Source organism: Musca domestica, unplaced genomic scaffold (genome assembly GCF_030504385.1).
Source record: "Musca domestica strain aabys unplaced genomic scaffold, Musca_domestica.polishedcontigs.V.1.1 104, whole genome shotgun sequence".
In the NCBI taxonomy this organism is placed as follows: Eukaryota; Metazoa; Arthropoda; class Insecta; order Diptera; family Muscidae; genus Musca; species Musca domestica.
In genome coordinates, this window is record NW_026712121.1 from 983,055 (window position 1) to 1,003,623 (window position 20,569).

General features: G+C 36.9%; 4 protein-coding genes across 4 annotated transcripts; 1 reads left to right on the plus strand and 3 right to left on the minus strand.

Annotated features, from left to right (window-relative positions):
- Window positions 1–3,268: 3,268 nt before the first annotated feature.
- LOC101900127 (uncharacterized) lies at window positions 3,269–3,903 on the minus strand. Its single transcript, XM_005176098.4, has 2 exons — window positions 3,842–3,903; window positions 3,269–3,780 (listed from the first exon to the last, which is right to left on the minus strand). The coding sequence occupies exons 1-2, from the start codon at window positions 3,873–3,875 to the stop codon at window positions 3,338–3,340; spliced, it is 477 nt and encodes a 158-aa protein (XP_005176155.1). The 5' UTR covers window positions 3,876–3,903; the 3' UTR covers window positions 3,269–3,337.
- A 3,233-nt stretch (window positions 3,904–7,136) lies between these two features.
- On the plus strand, window positions 7,137–7,870 carry LOC131804939 (uncharacterized). Its single transcript, XM_059128170.1, has 2 exons — window positions 7,137–7,261; window positions 7,326–7,870. The coding sequence occupies exons 1-2, from the start codon at window positions 7,228–7,230 to the stop codon at window positions 7,772–7,774; spliced, it is 483 nt and encodes a 160-aa protein (XP_058984153.1). The 5' UTR covers window positions 7,137–7,227; the 3' UTR covers window positions 7,775–7,870.
- A 2,100-nt stretch (window positions 7,871–9,970) lies between these two features.
- On the minus strand, window positions 9,971–10,634 carry LOC105262252 (uncharacterized). Its single transcript, XM_011296789.3, has 2 exons — window positions 10,553–10,634; window positions 9,971–10,477 (listed from the first exon to the last, which is right to left on the minus strand). Exons 1-2 carry the CDS (start codon window positions 10,584–10,586, stop codon window positions 10,017–10,019), a joined length of 495 nt encoding a protein of 164 aa, XP_011295091.1. The 5' UTR covers window positions 10,587–10,634; the 3' UTR covers window positions 9,971–10,016.
- A 2,861-nt stretch (window positions 10,635–13,495) lies between these two features.
- LOC101900298 (imaginal disk growth factor 6-like) lies at window positions 13,496–15,047 on the minus strand. The gene has a single exon (XM_005176099.4). The coding sequence runs from the start codon at window positions 14,912–14,914 to the stop codon at window positions 13,541–13,543; it is 1,374 nt and encodes a 457-aa protein (XP_005176156.1). The 5' UTR covers window positions 14,915–15,047; the 3' UTR covers window positions 13,496–13,540.
- Window positions 15,048–20,569: the final 5,522 nt, after the last annotated feature.

The window sequence follows — 20,569 nt, forward strand, 5'->3', positions numbered from 1 at the left end:
TATATGAAGGTGGTTCTGGAAATGTGTACTAAGTGTGAGCACTGTACTAAATGGTACTAAAATTGGAATAGTTTGGTTTGGGGTGAACGGAAGAAGATGGCATTTTGAAATTTTGGTATTAGGGTCCCTGTTAGTTCTGGGTTTGTGATAAAGAGGTAGTTTTTGAAATGTGTATTTTATGTATACGAAAAGTACTAAATAGTACTATATTTGGTACAATTTGGTATTGGGTAAATATATAGTGCTTGAAATTATATACTTGATATTAGGGTCCCTGTTCGTGTGTGGTTTGAACATATGAAGGTGTTTTGGGAAATGTGTACCGTAATTGTATGAAAAGTACTAAATGGTACTGTATTTGGTATTGGGCGAAGGGACAGAGATAAAGTTCTGAAATTTGATATTTAGATAACTGTTGGTATTTGAGTTTCAGATTTGGAGGTGGTATTGAAAATACGAAATAAAGTTGTTCGAAAAGTATTAAATTGAACTAAATTTGGTATTGAGTGAATGGATAGGCCTGGAATCCTCCAATTTGATATTGATGTCTCTATGGAGTTGTGTATCTGGAGTTGAGATATGAAATGGTTCTCGAAATGAATACTTAAATTGGGGCTGGAAATCCGAAAGTTAATATTGAGGTCTCTATTGGTAACATGTACTATAATTGTTTGAAAAGTGCTAAGTGGTACTGAATAGGGTATTAGGTAAAGATGTAGAGCTGGAATCCCCAAATTTTACATGGAGGAGTCTCTTGGTATCTGAAAAGGAGATATGGTTTTTTTTTTTGGAAATGTGAACTATAAATGTACGAAAAATACTAAAATGTACCAAATTTGGTCTTGGGTGAAGAGATAGAGCTGAAATCTCGAAATTTGATATAAAGACTCTGTAGGTGTATGTGGTTAAGATATAGAGGTGGTTTTGGAAATGTGTATTATAATTGTACGAAAAGTTCTAAAATGTACTAAATTTGGTCTTGGATGAAGTGAACGAGCTGGAATCCTCAAATTTGCTATTGAGGTCTCTGTTAGCATATGGAATTGATATATGGGATGATTTAGCAAATGAGTATTAAAATTATACGAAAAGTACTAAGTGACAATATATTGGGTATTCGGTAAAGGGACAGGGCTGAAATCCCGAAATTTTATGTTGTGGTCTCTGTTTGTATCTGGAATTAAGATCAGGTGGAGGTTTTGCAAATACCTACTATAATGGTTCAATTGATTGGATATGCATACTATATGTTGGTCAATTTGGTATTAAGTGAAAGAATAGAGCTGAAGTCCTGAAATTAAATATAGATATCTGTTGGTTTGCAGGGCTTACATATGGAAAAATGTAGTGAATTTTTCCTAAGGTCAATCCAGGCAATAATTGTGGATTTTTTTGCAGAATTTTTCCTGAGGCAATAATTTGGGTGTTTTTAAATAACTTTTACTGAAAACCATCGAGTCAAGCATTTTAGGCTTTTTAAGAAATTTATCTTCAGAACCTTTAAGGCTATAATTCTGGAGAAATTTTCCTGACGACCAAAAAGGCAGTAGCCGACAATTTTTACAATAATTTTTCCTAAGGACTATTATAACAAATGTAGTGGAGTTTTTAAAGAATTTTTCCTGAGAATTTCAGGATTTGTGAAGATTTTTCACTGCAGACCATCAAATCAATAAGTGTGGACCTTAAGGCGATAATTGCGGAATTTTTAATGAATTTTTCCTGAGGCCCGTAAGGCAACAATTGAGGGTCTTTTAAGGTTTATTTTTTCTAATGACAAACTAAAAAATTATTTTGGATTTTTTAAAGAATTTTTCCTGAGGACCCTTAAGCCAATGGCCGTGGATTTTATAAATATATTTTTTTAAGGATCATCAAATCAATTGTTATAGAGTGGATATTTTAAAGAATTTTTCCAAAGGACCATCAAGGCTATAGCAGCGGATTTTTTTAAGAATTTTTCTAGACGATCATCAAGTCAATAGTCATGGATTTTTTAGGAGTTTTTCCAAAGGACCATCAGGCTATAGCCATGGATTTTTTAAAGAATTTTTCCAGAGGATCATCAAGTCAATGGTCGTGGATTTTTTATGATTTTTTTCAGAGGACTATCAAGGCAAAAGCCGTGGATTTTTTTAGAAACATTTTCTAGAGGACCAAAAAGGAGAAAAATTGTTCATATTATAATGAATTTTTCGGAATTTTTCAAGGATATTTTTACCACAGGACCTTCAACGCGTGATTTTTTTAATAATTTTTCTAAAGGATCCTTAAGAAAATGACCGTGGGTTTTTTAAAGATTTTTTCCAGAGGACCATCAAGGCAAAAATTGTAATTTTTATAACGAATTCTAATACCATCAGGGCAATAACTATTGATTTTAAATAATTTCTCCTGAGGACCCATCCATCAATAACAATTTGAAAGTTGTTAAATATTTTTCTTGAGGATCATTGATGTAAAAATTGTGATTTTTTTAAATAATTTCTCCCGACGATCATCGAAGTAATAATGTTATTTTTTTTACAGATTCTTTCCTTAGGTCCATCGATGTAACATTCAAGGACAATCAAGGTCATAATAGTGTATTTTATTTTTTTATGAGGATCATTAATGCAGTAGTTGTGCATTTTTTGCAAATTTTTTTTCCCAAGGTCCATTAAAACAATATTTGTGTATTTTTTGGGAATTTTTCCTATGGACCATCAAGGCAATAATCACGAAAAAAATAATTTTTCCTGTGAACCATCAAGTAAATTATTGTAGATTTTTATAGAATTTTTTCTAAAGACCATCAAGCAAATTAACTCGGATCCTTAAAAAAAAACCATTCCGAATATTATCAAAAATGAATAATGGCGGAGTTCTTTTAAAATTTTACCTGGGCACCATCAAGGCAATAATCGTAGTTTTTAAAGAATTTCTACCCAGAACCTTCATGGCAATATTCGCGATTTTTTAAAGAATGCATTAGGGCATTTAGCACGGATAATCAATGTCTCTTCGTCATACCAAATAAGGACATGCATTAACACTTAATTCAATAATTTCCAACAGAACGATAGATTAAAAAATTTAAATATTTTGTTTTTTATTTTTATTTATTAAAATATCATTTCTTTTAATTGTTTCTTTCACTCTCTCTCTCTTTTTCATAGAAGAGCACCAGGTCTTCTCATACAAGAGCACTATGTCCTCTCATAGAATAGCACTAGGTCTTCTCATTGAAGAGTAGAAGGTAGGAACGATAGATTAAAAAATTTAAATATTTTGTTTTTTATTTTTATTTATTAAAATATCATTTCTTTTAATTGTTTCTTTCACTCTCTCTGTTCCCTTAACAAGTTGTATGAATTTGACGCCAGCCACCGATGATGCCTGTCAAAAATCTCTCAATCAGCTTCGCCTGTTGTGGCATTAAGATTTTCTTTTCACACACTTCAATTTCACGATAAATCCCAGCCATAGTTTTGCAATTTTTAATAAAACATTTGGCTTGTTCATCCATATCTTCGATATTTTCACAATCATCGATTGCAATTTCCTGCTTGCATGTTTCCGATGCTTCGGCATTGGCACCATTGACCAGTGTCTCAAATTCTTCATCCAGGGTGTTCATCATCAGATCCTTAAATTTTACCATATAATGATGTTTGGCATTGAACCAACATTCACGTTTATTGCTAATTATATTTGCCTTATCTGCAATGGAGTCACCAATACATTGGTCACAAGGGTCCTCCAACGCTGAGGAGAAACTAAGACATAAAAGGTTAAAGGCTAAAAAGATAAAAGACTTATATTTAACTTCTCCATAAAACAATTAGAAAATTCTACTTACCAGAAAGAAATATAATCACTTTTGAGTAAAACATTCTGAATATGTCTATTTGTGAGATATAGCCTATTTTGGATTGAATACATCCATTTCAAAACGTACTTATATAGACAGATGGCCAATTCATACAAATGTTGTTAGATGATACATCTAAAGCCTAATTATTTTCTTTTTGTTTGGCTAATTCATTCTTTTTAACTTCTGTATTTACTGCAAATATTTAAATCGCATAAAAAATTAATAAGAAAACAATGGTCTTTCAAACAAAGGGATTTCCGAAATTTCACAATGCATTCGATTATCCATTTAATTTTGAAACAACTGTATTTACTCAATTAGGTTCATTGTGTCTGCACGCGTGTTCCTTAAGAATAAAAGGTTTGCAAGGCCAGAAAAAGTCACGCAAATTAACTACTTTCGAAATTACATTAAATGTGGCGCCACAAAGGGCAGGGCAGAGGGTCCCCTCACCGAAAAACAAGAGGTATTTTCACAGAAGATCTGCTGATAGAAGAGCAGTATTCTCTCGGATGAGCAGAAGGTCATCTTCTCTCAGTAGAGCAGACTATCTTCTGAATAGCCGAAGGCCTTCATAGAAGAGCAGAAGGTTTTCTCATGAAGGTATTTTTATAGAAGAGTATCAGGTCTTCTTTTAAAAGGGCAGAATTACTTCTTATAGAAGACAAGAAAGACATTTTATATAAGAGAAGACCTTCTTCTTATAAAAAATGACAAAGACTTCTCACAGAAGGACAGAAGGGTTTCTCATAGAAGAGCGGAAGGTCTTCATAAAGAAGAAAACTAGTTCTTCTAAGAGAAGGGCAGAAATTCTTCACTGATGAGAGCAGAAGCTGTTTTCATGGAAGAATAGAAGGTCTTCTCAGAGAAGAGCAGAAGGTTCTCTCATAGTAGATCAGATCTTCTCATAAAAGAACGGAAGGTCTTCATAAAGAAGAGAACAATTTTTTCTAAGGGAATATTACAAGTTCTTCTAAGAGAAGAACAGAAGTTCTTCAAAGAAAAGAGCAGCAAAACTTCTTAGAGAAGAGCAGAAGGCTTTTTCATAGAAGAGCACCAGGTCTTCTCATACAAGAGCACTATGTCCTCTCATAGAATAGCACTAGGTCTTCTCATTGAAGAGTAGAAGGTCTTCTTATTGAAGAGCAGAAGGTCTTCTCATTGAAGAGCAGAAGGTCTTCTCATTGAAGGCCAGAAAATCTTCTCGTAGAAGGCCAGAAGGTCTTCTCTCAAAAGGTCAGAAGGTTTCTTAAAGAAGGCCAGAAGGTTTTCTCATAGAAGGCCAAAAGGTCTTCTCATAGAAGGTCAGAAGGTCTTCTCATAGAAAGTCTTTTCAGGGAAAAACAGGAAGTCTTTAGAAGAGTAGAAGGTCATGCCTCAAAAGAGAAGAAGGTCTTCCATAGAACACCAGAAACCCATAAGGTCTTTTCATAGAAGACGAAAACGTCTTCTCAGAGAAAAGCAGAACATCTTTTCATAAAAGACCAGAACTTTTTCCAAAAGAAGACAAGCAGGTCTCCTCATAGAAAACTAGAAGGTCAACTCATAGACGACCAAAAGGCCAGAAGATCTTCTCATAGAAGGCCAGAAGGTCTTCTCTCAGAAGGCCAGAAGGTCTTCTCTCAGAAGGCCAGAAAGTCTTCTCGTAGAAGGCTAGAAGGTCTTCTCGTAGAAGGCCAGAAGGTCTTCTCGTAGAAGGCTAGAAGGTCTTCTCGTAGAAGGCCAGAAGATCAGAAGGTCTTCTCTCAGAAGGCCAGAAGGTCTTCTCTCAGAAGGCCAGAATTTCTTCTCTCAGAAGGCCAGAAGGACTTCTCTCAGAAGGCCAGAAGGTCTTCTCTCAGAAGGCCAGAAGGTCTTCTCTCAGAAGGCCAGAAAGTCTTCTCGTAGAAGGCTAGAAGGTCTTCTCGTAGAAGGCCAGAAGGTCTTCTCGTAGAAGGCTAGAAGGTCTTCTCGTAGAAGGCCAGAAAGTTTTCTGTCAGAAGGCTAGAAGGTCTTCTCGCAGAAGGCCAGAAGGTCTTCTCTCAGAAGGCCAGAAGGTCTTCCCTCAGAAGGACAGAAATTCTTCTCTCAGAAGGCCAGAAATTCTTCTCATAGAAGGCCAGAAGGTCTTCTCGTAGAAGGCCAGAAGGTCTTCTCTCAGAAGGCTAGAAGGTCTTCTCATAGAAGGCCAGAAGGTCTTCTCAGAGAAAACTAGAAGGTCAACTCATAGACTAACAAAAGGCCTTCTCATAGAAGACGAGGAAATGCTTTCAAAGACGACCAGAACGTCGCCTCATCAATAAAATGAAGATCTGCTCGTCGATCAGATGAAGGACTTCTCATCGAAAAGATTAAGGTGTTCTCATCAAAGAGCAGATGAGGCCAAATAGATGAGGATTTTCCATAGAAGACGGTAAGGTATTCTCAGAGAGGGCGAGAATGTCCTCTCACCGAAGAGATGAAGGTTCTCATCGAAAGGTATTCTCTTAGAAAAACAACAGGTCCTCTCATAGAAGAACAGAAGGTCTTCTCATAGCAGGGGAGGGGATCTTTTCATAGGGGAGCAGAAAGTCTTTTACAAGAACAGCAGAATCTATTCTTGATTTCTGAGAAGAACAGTAGGTCCTCTCATAGAATAGGAAAAGGTTTTCTCATAGAAGAGCAAAAGGTCTTCTGATAGAAGAGCAAAACGTCCTCTCATAGAAGAGCAGCAGAAGGTCTTCTCAGAGAAGAGCAGCAGAAGGTCTTCTCAGAGAAGAGCAGCAGAAGGTCTTCTCAGAGAAGAGCAGCAGAAGGTCTTCTCAGAGAAGAGCAGCAGAAGGTCTTCTCAGAGAAGAGCAGCAGAAGGTCTTCTCAGAGAAGAGCAGCAGAATGTCTTCTCAGAGAAGAGCAGCAGAATGTCTTCTCAGAGAAGAGCAGCAGAAGGTTTTCTCAGAGAAGAACAGCAGAAGGTCCTCTCATAAAAGACCAGAAGGACATTTCATAGAATGCTAGATGGTACTCCCATAGAAGACCAGAAGGAGCTCTCATAAAAGACCAGAAGGACAGCTCATAGAAGACAAGAAGGTCCTCTCATAAAAGAGCTGCGAATATTCCTGACTTCTTCTATTTGACTAGAAAAAAATGTAATCAATCGTGATGTATCGAAGACTGTTTGTGACATTCAAAGCTGGCTGAAAGTCAAAACTTATATTTCAATAGGCCAAATGCAAATAAATTATTAACGCATGCCATCTGTGCATTTGTTTCCAATTAATTCTTTATATTCGAAATATTTATATTTGAAGTTAATTTGAACAACGAAATTTTTTAAAAATTATAGCGAATATAAAAGCCAAACATATGGGCCATAAAATGATTAGAACTTTTATAGACCCAATATTCATAACAAAATGTTGAATACAAAATTGTGTTTTATTGTCGGAGGTATGTTCATGAATAATTGAATTCAGAATTTACTCATTTTTAGCAATAAACCTAATCTTTTTAGCATTCCTTGTAATTTTCATCACCCCAATTCGGTCAGTCGATTTGACTAATGCAGCATGCCTCGATTGCGCCGGAGATTCCATGCTCACGCTAGTTGAAAAATATTCCGAGAAGCTGGAATGTTGGATGGACACCAATCACCATGTCATCGTTAAGCTCCAAGTATTCAATCTCATGGAACTTGCTGAGAATTTCAAATCGGTTGTGGATAAAAATAATGAAGTAGTGGCGGATGAGTGCAAGAAAGAAGTTACTTTGGAATCATGTGACAGCAAAGATTGGGACAAGGATTGCTATTGTGCCATGGATAATCTCAGGACAGTTGTTGAAGCGTATCGTGATCAAGAGAAATGTAATGGCCAGCTGATTGAGTCTCCGATGCTGAAAATTGCCAGTAGACTTGTGTTGGGCTCCTTTGTTGGTTGGGGTTTCATACATCCAGATTGTTGATAGAATGTGTGGGGGAGATTGTGGAGAGGAATTTTTTTAATTAAAAGGAAATTGACATAAAATAATAAAAGAAAATTTAAAAGTTTAAGAAAACAATTCTGCAGTGGGAATTTTATTCAATCAAGGGTGAGCGTGAGAATAGTTATAATGAAGGATAAGTCCTACTTAATAAAAACAATATTTTGCAAGCAATGGCAATCTTTTTATAAAAAGGTACCATTTGGCCCAGAAAAAAATGCTAATGGAAATTTAAATTAGCATTAAAAATTAATGCATTTATATCACTTTTTCTCAAAAAAGAACCATAGACAAAGGACTCTTATAGTTTTGCGATATATTTCTTACCATAAGGCTTTGAAATTTGATAGAGATCTTTGGATTGCACTTTTATTCACTTTTTGGAATAGCTTCTTTTTTTAGGTAACTTAGTTTAGATGGTCTTTCAAAAAATATATATTTAAAAATAATTCAAAATAATCTTTATAAGCCACATTAATAAACCAGATGTTCTATAAAAATTCAGTGTTAATAGCTCAATTGATCCTTAGAAAAAAGGTCCCAAGAAGGTCTTCTCCGAGAAGAGCCGCAGAAGGTCTTCTCCGATAAGAGCAGCAGAAGGTCTTCTCCGAGAAGAGCAGCAGAAGGTCTTCTCAGAGAAGAGCAGCAGAAGGTTTCCATAGAGAAAAGCAGCAGAAGGTCAGAGAAGGGCAGAAGTATGTCTTCTCAGAGTAGAGCAGAAGTAGGTCTTCTCAGAGAAGAGCAGAAGAAGGTCTTCTCAGAGAAGAGCAGAAGAAGGTCTTCTCAGAGAAGAGCAGCAGAATGTCTTCTCAGAGAAGAGCAGCAGAAGGTCTTCTCAGAGAAGAGCAGCAGAAGGTCTTCTCAGAGAAGAGCAGCAGAAGGTCTTCTCAGAGAAGAGCAGCAGAAGGTCTTCTCAGAGAAGAGCAGCAGAAGGTCTTCTCAGAGAAGAGCAGCAGAAGGTCTTCTCAGAGAAGAGCAGCAGAAGGTCTTCTCAGAGAAGAGCAGCAGAAGGTCTTCTCAGAGAAGAGCAGCAGAATGTCTTCTCAGAGAAGAGCAGCAGAAGGTCTTCTCAGAGAAGTGCAGCAGAAGGTCTTCTCAGAGAAGTGCAGCAGAAGGTCTTCTCAGAGAAGTGCAGCAGAAGGTCTTCTCAGAGAAGTGCAGCAGAAGGTCTTCTCAGAGAAGTGCAGCAGAAGGTCTTCTCAGAGAAGTGCAGCAGAAGGTCTTCTCAGAGAAGTGCAGCAGAAGGTCTTCTCAGAGAAGTGCAGCAGAAGGTCTTCTCAGAGAAGTGCAGCAGAAGGTCTTCTCAGAGAAGTGCAGCAGAAGGTCTTCTCAGAGAAGAGCAGCAGAAGGTCTTCTCAGAGAAGAGCAGCAGAAGGTCTTCTCAGAGAAGAGCAGCAGAAGGTCTTCTCAGAGAAGAGCAGCAGAAGGTCTTCTCAGAGAAGAGCAGCAGAAGGTCTTCTCAGAGAAGAGCAGCAGAAGGTCTTCTCAGAGAAGAGCAGCAGAAGGTCTTCTCAGAGAAGAGCAGCAGAAGGTCTTCTCAGAGAAGAGCAGCAGAAGGTCTTCTCAGAGAAGAGCAGCAGAAGGTCTTCTCAGAGAAGAGCAGCAGAAGGTCTTCTTAGAGAATAGCAGAAGAAGGACTTCTTAGAGTACAGCATAGAAGACCAGAAGGTCTTCTCCGAGTAGAGCATAGAAGACCAGAAGGTCTTCTCAGAGTAGAGCATAGAAGACCAAAAGGTCTTCTCATAGAAGACCAAAAGGTCTTCTCATAGAGGACCAAAAGGTCTTCTCATAGAAGACCAAAAGGTCTTTTCATAGGAGACCAAAAGGTCTTCTCATAGAAGACCAAAAGGCCTTCTTATAGAAGGCCAAAGGGTCTCTACACATCCAAGTAAATAGCTCAAATGGTCCTTTAAAAAATGGTGTCTAAAATCCAAATTAGTAGCACAGATATTACACACACAGAAATATTCTTCGAAAGATCTACTTGGTTCTTCGAAAGCTTTGCCTAGATTGTCCTCCAAAAAAGGTCTATAAAAATCCAAAGACTACGTTATTAGCTCAGATGATCCTACAATAAATGGTCCTTAAAAATCCACGTTAGTAGCTCTTTTTATTTCAATTATCAATTTATATTTTGGAATTATTTGTATTGTATATTTATTTGTATTTGTATATGTATATTTTAATTGTTTGTATTTAATTAAAATTATTTTCCTCCCTTGCCTTAACAGTCCGGATGCATCATACCCCAGCCAACAAAGGAGCCAAACAACAGCTTTTTGGCCACAGTAAAGAGTCGCGATCGAATGGCTTTTCCATGGCATGCCTCCTGATCACGATAGGCTGCTACGACAATTTTCAAATTTTCCATCAAACATTCCGAGGCCGTGTCAGTGTCTGTTATATCACATTTCTCGAGAGCCACCTCCTTTTTACACTCTTCTGCAACAACGGCGTTATTATTCGTTATCACCATTTTGAAATCTTCAACCAAGGCAATTAGATTCCACAGTTTCAATTTCATAATGACATGATGATTGCTATCGAACCAGCATTTACGTTTTACTTCAAATTTCCCGATTAAATCCATCATCGCCTCGCCAGAACATCCTTTGCATGGTGTGGGTGCTGCGGCATCGTCGGCTGAGATGGGGGAGGCAGTGAGGGCAATTATGACCAAGAAGGCTGAGAACAAGTGAAGAAGATGATTTTCTTATTAAAGTTCAATTAAATGTTAATATTTTAATATTGGTGGCCTACCTGCTAAACCTAGACACACTCTGTTGTGAAACATTTTTCTGAACTGCGTAAAAAATTATAATTTACAATGTTTTTAAAAAAATAATTTCGAGGAAATTTAAATTAATTTATTTTCTATTTTGTTAAATTGCTTTGATAGAAAAAATAAATAAAATTTTATTGTTAATATCTTTGGACTTTTCAAAAGCAAAATAATAGAGAATTTTATGTTTATTCAGATGATTGTGTTGTTAGAACATTTGGTATTGTATCCAGTTTGAAAAGAAAATAAATATGTACATACATACATATTTATTTATTTATTTTTAACTTAATACAATACCTCAAAATTGGGCACATTTTTCTTCTAATTAACATTTTTTTTAGCGAAATTAATGTAATAGAAGACCTCAGGTTGGTCCTAGACCCTTATCTTATCTTCTTATACATAGCACAGATTTGTTCGAGTTCACTCGTGAGCGAATATTGCTTGAAGAGTGGGAGTATTTTACGGAGTCTACTCGTCAGTCTTTTGATTTGTGTGACAGCGCTCTTGATTAAGTCCTGTTTGAAAACTAGAGTGGGAGCAGAAGAATCGCTGAAAACAGAGCAAGACTTTACTCTAAGAGTGAAAAAAATTGTGTGCAAAATCAAACCGGTTTTAATGTCGCTGTGTACTGTAAAAGAAAAGGGTGAAAGGGAGGAGGGGTTGGGAGGGAAGAGACAGATGAGGAGGGAAGAGGTTGATGAGAGTGGAAAAACGGGGTGTGATTGTGAACAGACAAAATACACACACATAGATATACAAAAACATTATGTAAAAACTAAAAGAGTGCTCGCAAGAGAAGAATCTGCTTGATTTTGAACGAACTTTGCCCCTGTTCAATAACAAAGAAAAAGAAAACAAACACAACAAAGAAAACACACTCTCTCCTACTCGAGCGATATCGAATAATTGAATTTGCACGGCAACCGAAGAATCTGCTCGATTTCGAACGAGTTTTGCTTACGCTCTAAACCGCAGATAACATGCTCTCTCCTTTTCGAGCGGCATCGAGAAATTAAATTTAATTGTTTGCTCCCAGAGTCCTCTATCTCTCTCGAATTCGAGTTTGTATGAATTCTAGCGAGTTTTTCATAGATCTATTCCTATCTCAACGAGCTGAGTCGATCCAATTGTGGCGTGTATGTCGGTCCAGACGGAAGTCCGTCTGTCCATGTTAGTTTGCAAATACTCTTCACGGAGGCCTATTTTTTCGGATATGTTCGCAAAAATATAATATATGAAAATGAACGTTACAAGCTGAAATGGTGATTTGGGGATATTTTTTAAAAATCCACATGGTCTTCAAAAGTTTATTTTTAGGTTCAGATAGTTCTTAAAAACATTATTGGAAAAGTTCACAATAGTAGCTCAGAGTGTCCTTTAAAAAACTGAACAAAAAAATAGATCTTGAAAAAATTTTCAGAAAATAGTGGTCCTTCAAAAATGGTCTATAAAAATCCAAAGGCCACGTTAGTAGTTTAGATGATCCTTAAAAAATTGTACTCTGAAATCCACGTTATTAGCTCAGATGGCCCTTCAAAAAATTGTGTTTCAAATTCACTTTAGTCGCACAGAATAAGGTGATTCAAAAATATCCCTTGAAGAATGCAAATGGCCTTTCTGAAGCATTCCTTAAAAAATGATGTTAGATGGTCTTCAAAAAAAGATCTATGAAAATCCGAAGGCCACGTTAGTAGCCCAGTTGATAATTCGAAAAATTGTCTTAAATATCCATGTTAGTAGCTGAGATGGTCCTTCTAAAACGATCTCTAAAAATCCACTTTAGATGGTCATTCAAAAATATCCTTTGCAGAAACTACTTGATCCTTTAAAAAAATTCCTTAAAAAATAATTTTAGATGGTCCTTCCAAAAGTAGTCCATTAAAATCCAAAATCCACATTAGTATCACAGATGGTCCTTCAAAAAATGTGTCAAAAAATCCATTTTAATAGCTCAGATGGTCCTACCAAAACGGTCTCTAAAAATCCACGTTAGCAGCACAGATGGTTATTCAAAAATATCATTCGAAGAATCTACTTGGTCCTACGAAAGTATTCTTTAAAAAAATCTTCTTAGATGGTTCTTTAAAAAATGATTCATAAAAATCCAAAGGCCACGTTAGTAGCTCAGATGGCCATTCAAAAAAAAAAATTATATATAAAGTCCTTCAAAAAATGGTATTTAAAAATCCATGTTAGTAAACCAGATGATCCTTAAAAATTGGTCTATAATGACCACAAGGACAAGTTAGAAGCTTACTTAAGAAGTGGTCCTTTCAAATCCACGTTAGTACCTCAGTTGGTCCCTCAAAAATTGTATTTAAAATCCTTAAAAATTGGATTCAAAAAATCCACGTTGGTAGTACAGGTGGTCATTCAAAAATATCCTTGGAAAAATCTACTTGGTCCTTCCTTTAAAAAAATCATCTTAGATGGTTCTATAAAATGGTCTAGAACAATCCTCACTTGATCTTTCCAAAAAGGTCCTTACAAATCTAAAATAGATGGTGATTCAAGAATGTCCTTCGAACAAATAAATTTCGAATTGGAGCATCGAAAGCATTCTTTAAAAAATTGTCTTAGATCGTCCTTTGAAAATTTCCATAAAAATTCCACTTTAGTAGCTGAGATGGTCCTCCCAAAATATTCCTTATAAATCTACTGAATCCCACATAAGTAGCTTAGAAGGTCCTCAAAAAGAAATCAAGTTATTAGCCCAAATGGTCCTCCAAAGCGATTCTTAATCAATTCTCATTGGTCCTTAAAACAATACTTTTAAGTTATTTAATTTTATTGAATGTGACCAATATTGTCATGGTTTTTTTTAAAGATTTTTTCTGACTACCCTGGTCAAAAACATTTCATATAAGGGACATCCAAGCCCCGCCCCCTCACCCTTCAAAAAATCGACTTTCAAATTGTTATCTGATCTTGTTTTTATTAATATTTTTCTATTTTACATTTTAGTGCAACAAACGATATTTAATGGCTCTCAAGATGGGATATTTTTCACCCATGCAAAGGCCGCGGAAATCATCGAACTCTAAATCGAATAAAGCCACACCGCCCAAATTCAGATTCTTCGTGTAAGCAGCCTTTGCTGCGGCCGTCTCTGGATCTTCATATGAAATCCAAAGACCATCGAAATTCTTTTTCTTATTAGCAGCGCGATAAGCATAAACTCCACTTTTTCTAGCAGGATCAGCCATTACTTTTGTCAATGGAGCATTGGGTCCCTCCTTAATATACATGTTATTTGCATTCGGCAACATTCCGCACACTTCCTGCCAACTGTATAATCCTTGGATTTGAGCATTTTCCCCCTTGGCAGCTTCATTTTCCACATTGGCAATTGGTGGCACACCCGATTTACCAGAGTCCGCAGACATCTTCCATGGGCGACCATAGGTGCTAATACCCAAATTAATTTTCGAGCTGGGGAAACCTTTGCTTAACCAAGTTTGGACCACAAAATCAATGCTGAATTCAGGTCTACGACCACTCATTGGATAGAGGGGTGCCGTTATATCCGCCTCCTGGGGATTACGTTCAGGGGTATAAAAATCAAAGGCAGCCAAGTTAATGAAATCCACATAACTATCCAGCAGGCCAATGTCGAAGAATTTCGTTGAATTAACATTTGGCAAAACGGTGACCGACAACGAATAGTTATCCGTACGTAATTCAGTTTTCAATTCACGTATCAAGGAACTGAATTGTTCCTTGTGTTTCTCGGAATTTGAATCCACATCAAAACTACCGGAAAATGTCTTCTTTATGCGCTTCCAAATGCTACCAAAGACACCATGAACCTTTTTGGGTTTATTTTTTGGGAATTGGAAAGCCACATCGACACCATCGAAACCATAACTCTTGAGAGTGGCATAGATGCTCCGAATGAAACGTTGACGTCCAATTGCCGATTCCAATAGTTCCAAATATTTATTCGGCACTTCCTTACCACCATTGTTGGCATCTACATCGCGATCACCACCCACACTCAGCATTACCTTAACATGGGGATATTTGCGTTTGAGGCGGTTAACTTTGCGATAAAGGCCTTTACCCAAATCTAAATCTAAATTCTCATTCAGACTCTTGGCCTTAAAGGTATCCCGTTCGATGCCAGCAAAACCATAGACAATGTGGGTGCAAAATTGAAAAGCCGGCTCCAATTCGTCGATGAACATTTTTGCGAGAGTTTCTTTAACCGAACTGGCCGAATCATAGTAACAGACCAAACGTTTTTCAGTCGGTGGTATTGATATCGATGATCGGTACTGGGCCCATGTACACGAGCACAAGGATATCAGGATGAAAATTGTTGAAATTTGCATCTTGATGGATGCTTTGAAGTTGTACTTGTTTCCGTCTTAGAAAAATAAAATAATGCGAATTAAAATATGTTCCGACACGTAGTCGTTTCGAAATTCTGGAAAACACTGAAACTCCAGACGTTGTTTGCTATTTTAGCAGGTGTTTATTAGAATATTTATAATATATTTTGAAACGGATTATTTGGGTGGTGTTCGAATGTGTTGTACCTTACTGATGATTTCTGATTATGGGGCCCAATTAGACAAATGGAATATTTTTCTTAAACGATTGTTTTTTGAAAGTGTGAACTTTTGGCTATTAGTGAAGATAAAAAACTTCAAAACGTGGACAGGTCGGTGCATCCCATTGGCCGTATTTTGAAGTTTCCAGTATTATTTTTATAGAAGCTCTGGTGGATAAACTTTGAGTTCTTTTTTATAGAGAGCTACAAACCTCCTATATTTTAATAATATCCCTCAAGAACCTGTAATAGATTAGCTATACACACTGTAAAGTCTTAGATATTTTTATTGGAGACCGCAGAATTACACGGATAATAGTAGGACTTCTTATAGAGAGGCTTTGGTAGATCTACAATTTGTTTTTGTAAAAATAAAAATTGAACAGTGTTGGCATATTTGTTGGGATACCGTTGTTATTTTATTTTAACTAAATATGAAGACCTCTCTCATAAAAACAGCTGAGGGTCTTTTCTGAGAACTGCTAAAGGTCTTCTCTCAGAAGGTGTCCACTCAGAAGATCTTCACTTAACAGAACTGAAGATGTTCTCTCAGAAGTGTAGAAAGTCTTGAAAGAGAGCTGAGGGTCTTCTTTCAGAAGATCTGAAGGTCTTCTCTTAAAAGAGTCTTTTAAAGAAAAGCAGAAGGTCTTCTCATAGAAGAGTTAAGGCTTTCACATAGAAGAGCAGAAGATCTTCTCATAGAAGAGCACAAGAGCAGAAGATCTTCTCATAGAAGAGCACAAGGCCTTCTTATAGAAGAGCAGAAGATCTTCTCATAGAAAAGCATAAGGGCTTCTCATAGAGACCCAGGTGGTCTTTTCACAGAAGAGCAGAACGTCCTCTCTTAGAAGAGTACAGAAGGCCTTGTACTCTTCTTTCTGAAGAGCTGAAGGTCTCTTCATAGACGACAAAAAGGTCTTCTAATAGAAGACAAGGACGGCTTCCCATGAAGACCAGGAGGCCTTCTAATAGAACATCAGAGGGTCTCCTCATAAAAGCCAGAAGTTATTTCCATAGAAGACCAGAAGGTCTTTCCGTAGTTGGTTATCGTATAGAAGATATGAAGGAATTCCTATAGAAGATCAGGAGGTTTTCCTTTAGGGGACTAGAATGTTTTCTTATAGAAGACCAAAAGGTCTTCTCGTAGAAAACCAGGAAGGTTTCCACCTAGAAGAGTAAGAAGATCTTCACATAGAAGACATAAGGTCATCTCCCAAAAGAAGACCACTAGGTATTTTCTCAAAGAAGACCAGAATCTAATCTCTAGGAGACCCGAAGATAAATCTCAAAGGAGACCAGAACATCTTCTCAAGACCAGAAATACTTCTCAAATAGGATCGGAAGTAGTTTTCAAAACGTCTTCTCATAGAAGGCCAGAAGGTCTTCTCATAAAAGACCACAAAGTCTTTCCATATAAGGCCAGGAAAGTCTTCTCGTAGAAGACCAAGAATGCCTTTTCATATGATGCCCAAAAGGTCTTCGCATAGAATACCACAAGTTCTTCTAATAGAAGTTCACCAGTTCTTCTCAAAGAAGGTCAGAAGTGTATCTCATAGAAGACCAGAAGCTTAGAAAGCAGAAGATCTTCTCATAGCAAACAAGATATTCTTCTTAAAGAAGACAAGAAGTTCTTAAATAAAACCAGAAAATCTTCCCATAGAAGACAATAAGGTAATTGAATAAAATACCAGGAAGGTCTTCTTAGAAAACCTTCCTCGCATTCTTTGGCCTTCTCCGAGGAAGACCTTCCTTCTACGAGAAGATCTGAATATTTTGTGGAAAACCTTCCTCGCATTCTTTGAGAAGACTTTCGAGTCGAAATAGGGTAATATAAGGTAATTGAATAAAAGACCAGGAAGGTCTTCTTAGAAAACCTTCCTCACATTCTTTGGCCTTCTCCGAGGAAGACCTTCCTTCTACGAGAAGATCTGAATATCTTGTGGAAAACCTTCCTCGCATTCTTTGAGAAGACTTTCTTCCTCGGGGAAGGCCAAAAAATGCAAAGAAGGTTTTCCACAAGATCTTCAGATCTTCTCGTAGAAGGAAGATCTTCCTCGGAGAAGGCCACAAGGTCTTCTCAGAAAAGCCCACAAGGTCTCCTCAGAGAAGACCACAAAGTCTTCTCATAGAAGGCAAGGAATGTCTTTTCATAGCAGGTCAGGAAGGTTTTCTTGTTCCTTAGTTTCCATGTATTTCAATTCTATGGTTTAGAAATTTAATCAAAATTGTTCACTCGAAGCATTTACACCCACCACGCGATATAGGGTGTTACTTAAAAAATTATCTTCAAATATTTTTATTAGGAACACAAAGTCACAAATATGTTTATTTTTGCAAAAAAATATACATGTGCACATGTTGGACAATCATGTCCTGCTCAGCTTTAAGTTGGCGGTGTTGAATGGCGTTGCCGGTGTCCTAGAGGATCTCTACAAAAAATCCAATGAATTATCGCGTTCCGAATGCAAAACTGAAGTTATTCCTGATTGTGCCCCCTCGGGTGATACTGATGATGATATTGAATGCGTCATTGACCACATGAAAAAGATGGCCAATGCCTATGTGAAGCTGGAAGAATGCAATGGGGAATTGTTGGATCCTGAAGATTTGAATATGATGTTCAGAGTAATGGCTGGGTCAACTGCTGGTTGGCGTGTCGTTCATCCAACTTGTTAATTTTGAATTGGGTGATTTTTGTAAAAATGAATATGAATTGATTTTTTTTTTTGAAAATTAAATTCTGAAATATTTAAACACAAAACTTAAAGAATAAAAAAAAGCATTTGAATAAAAATTTGATTAATCTGTGGTTATTCAAAATTGTCATTGAATATTTCAAAATTGTGTTATGTACACCTAACTTATTATCATCGTTTTTTTTTAAATAATAGTTTTCCAAAAAAAAAAAAAAATTAAAAAAAAAATAATAAATAAGTTTTTGAAAATTCTCGAAGAATTAATGAAATAATGACTTACAGCGAAATTCTTCAAAATTCTTGGGACTTGCCATTGGAAAATAGTATCTGTACTTTTCTATACCCTAATGTGCCGAATAGAGAAATATATTTCCGAAGATTTAAAGTCAATCTAGTGCATAAGACTACCCAAGAATTGAGTATTGAGTCCAGCAGAAACAAATCCTGATAAGAAGCGCCAAACTAAAGCTGCAGAAATTTATAAAAGGTTCCAACTAGAAGGCCAGAAGGTTTTCTGATAAAAGGTCAGAAGGTCTTCTCATAGAAGGCCAGAGGGTCTTCTCACAGATGGCCAGAGAGTATTCCCACAAAAGGCCAGAGGGTATTCTCATAGAAGGCCAGAGGGTCTTCTCATAGAAGGCCAGAAGGTTTTCTCACAGAAGGCCAGAGGGTCTTCTCATAGAAGGCCAGAAGGTTTTCTCACAGAAGGCCAGAGGGTCTTCTCACAGAAGGCCAGAGGGTCTTCTCATAGAAGGCCAGAGGGTCTTCTCATAGAAGGCCAGAGGGTCTTCTCACAGAAGGCCAGAGGATCTTCTCATAGGAGGCTAGAAGGTCTTCTCATAGAAGGCCAGAAGGTCTCCTCATAGAAGGCCAGAAGGTCTTCTCGTAGAAGGCCAGACGGTCTTCTCGTAGAAGGCCAGACGGTCTTCTCGTAGAAGGCCAGACGGTCTTCTCGTAGAAGGCCAGACGGTCTTCTCGTAGAAGGCCAGACGGTCTTCTCGTAGAAGGCCAGACGGTCTTCTCGTAGAAGGCCAGACGGTCTTCTCGTAGAAGACCAGAAGGTCTTCTCATAGAAGGCCAGAAGGTCTTCTCATAGAAGGCCAGAAGGTCTTCTCATAGAAGGCCAGAAGGTCTTCTCATAGAAGGCCAGAAGGTCTTCTCATAGAAGGCCAGAAGGTCTTCTCATAGAAGGCCAGAAGGTCTTCTCATAGAAGGCCAGATGGTCTTCTCATAGAAGGCCTCAATATCAAATTTTAGCTCTATTCCTTCACCTAATACTACATTTAGTAACATTTAGTACGCATATCCAAAACATTCTACATCTCTCCATCCTAGACACCAACAATGATCCAAAATAAGTACCATTTGGTACTTTTCGAACAATTATAGAACACATTTGCAACACCACCATCAGACCTCAATATTAGATACCAACGGAGACCTCAATATCAAATTTTGGGATTCCAGCTCTTAATACCAAATTTAGTACTTTTCGTATGATTTTAGTACTCATTTGCAAAACTGTTCCATATCTCAATCCTTAAAGTCAAATTTCAGAGTGGTACTTTTCTTACAATTATAAAACACATTTCCAAATCCTCCTCCATATCTCAATTCCAGATACTAACAGAGACCTCAATATCAAATTGGAGAATTCTAGTCCTACTCCTACACTCAATACCGTATTTAGTATCATTTAGTACTTTTCGTACAATCATAGTACACATTTCCAAAACCACCTCTATGTCTCAATTCTAGGTACCAGCGTAGTACACTTTTCCGAAATCACCTCCATACATCAAGGGTATACATGAACAGCGTTTCTAAAACTAAATTTCAGATTTCAAACAATATCTGTTAATCCAATGGCAAATATAGTACTTTTCGTACAAATGTAGGACACATTCCCGTACTACTGCCAAATCTTAAATACAGGTATCATTAGTGAAATAAATATCAAATTTCATAATTTAATCCAAATCATGTCATCAAATTTTAAATATTGTCCCATTTAGTACTTTTCGTACATTTGTAGTACACATTTCCAAAACCACCTCCATATTTCCAGGCTACCTTTATGCCAAATTTCCGATTTCAAATACTATATGTTAACCCAATAGCAAATTGTACCAAATGTAGTACTTTTCCTGCACTTGTTGTACATATTTCCAAAATCAACTTTGACTCTATATTCTGTACACTTATAGTAACCCTAATGCTAAATTTCAGATTTCAAGAAAAATCAATACGATTTGCTTAACGAATTTCCAATCCCAACTCTTTATCCGAACCCTACCCACCAGCAGTAATCCCAATACCAACATTTCAAATTACCAGCTTCTTCCGTTCACCAAAAACGGGATTTACCAAATATAATAAAACTCTTACATTTAGAACACACTTCCAAAACCAACTCCTTACGTCAATCCCATTTCCAAGAATTGGTTCTCAAACTGTTTTGGTCCCCATAAGTTTGTATATCCTACACATCATCAAAGACTCTCACTCCAAATTTCTGATACCCTGCTCTGTTTTAGCTGCATCCGTTCACAAAATACCAAAAGGTACGAAAATTAGTACCTTTTAATATACTTCCAGTCCGTATTTCCGATACAATTTGATTCAAAATGATTGAGATTTTATATATTTTTACTTTTTTCATTTTCTTTATTTCACGAATAAAACTCGTGATTGTATACATAAAATTACAATAAAATCTTTCTGACCATCAAATCAAA

Excerpts from the sequence above, each read along its gene's own strand:
- LOC101900127 (XM_005176098.4), bottom strand. The coding sequence starts at position 3,875 with ATGTTTTACTCAAAAGTGATTATATTTCTTTCTG. Across the intron at positions 3,781-3,841 it reads AGTGATTATATTTCTTTCTG|CCTTTAACCTTTTATGTCTT; the intron begins GTAAGTAGAATT and ends TTATCTTTTTAG.
- LOC131804939 (XM_059128170.1), top strand. The coding sequence starts at position 7,228 with ATGTTGAATACAAAATTGTGTTTTATTGTCGGAG. Across the intron at positions 7,262-7,325 it reads ATTGTGTTTTATTGTCGGAG|CATTCCTTGTAATTTTCATC; the intron begins GTATGTTCATGA and ends TAATCTTTTTAG.
- LOC105262252 (XM_011296789.3), bottom strand. The coding sequence starts at position 10,586 with ATGTTTCACAACAGAGTGTGTCTAGGTTTAGCAG. Across the intron at positions 10,478-10,552 it reads AGTGTGTCTAGGTTTAGCAG|CCTTCTTGGTCATAATTGCC; the intron begins GTAGGCCACCAA and ends ACTTGTTCTCAG.
- LOC101900298 (XM_005176099.4), bottom strand. The coding sequence starts at position 14,914 with ATGCAAATTTCAACAATTTTCATCCTGATATCCTTGTGCTCGTGTACA.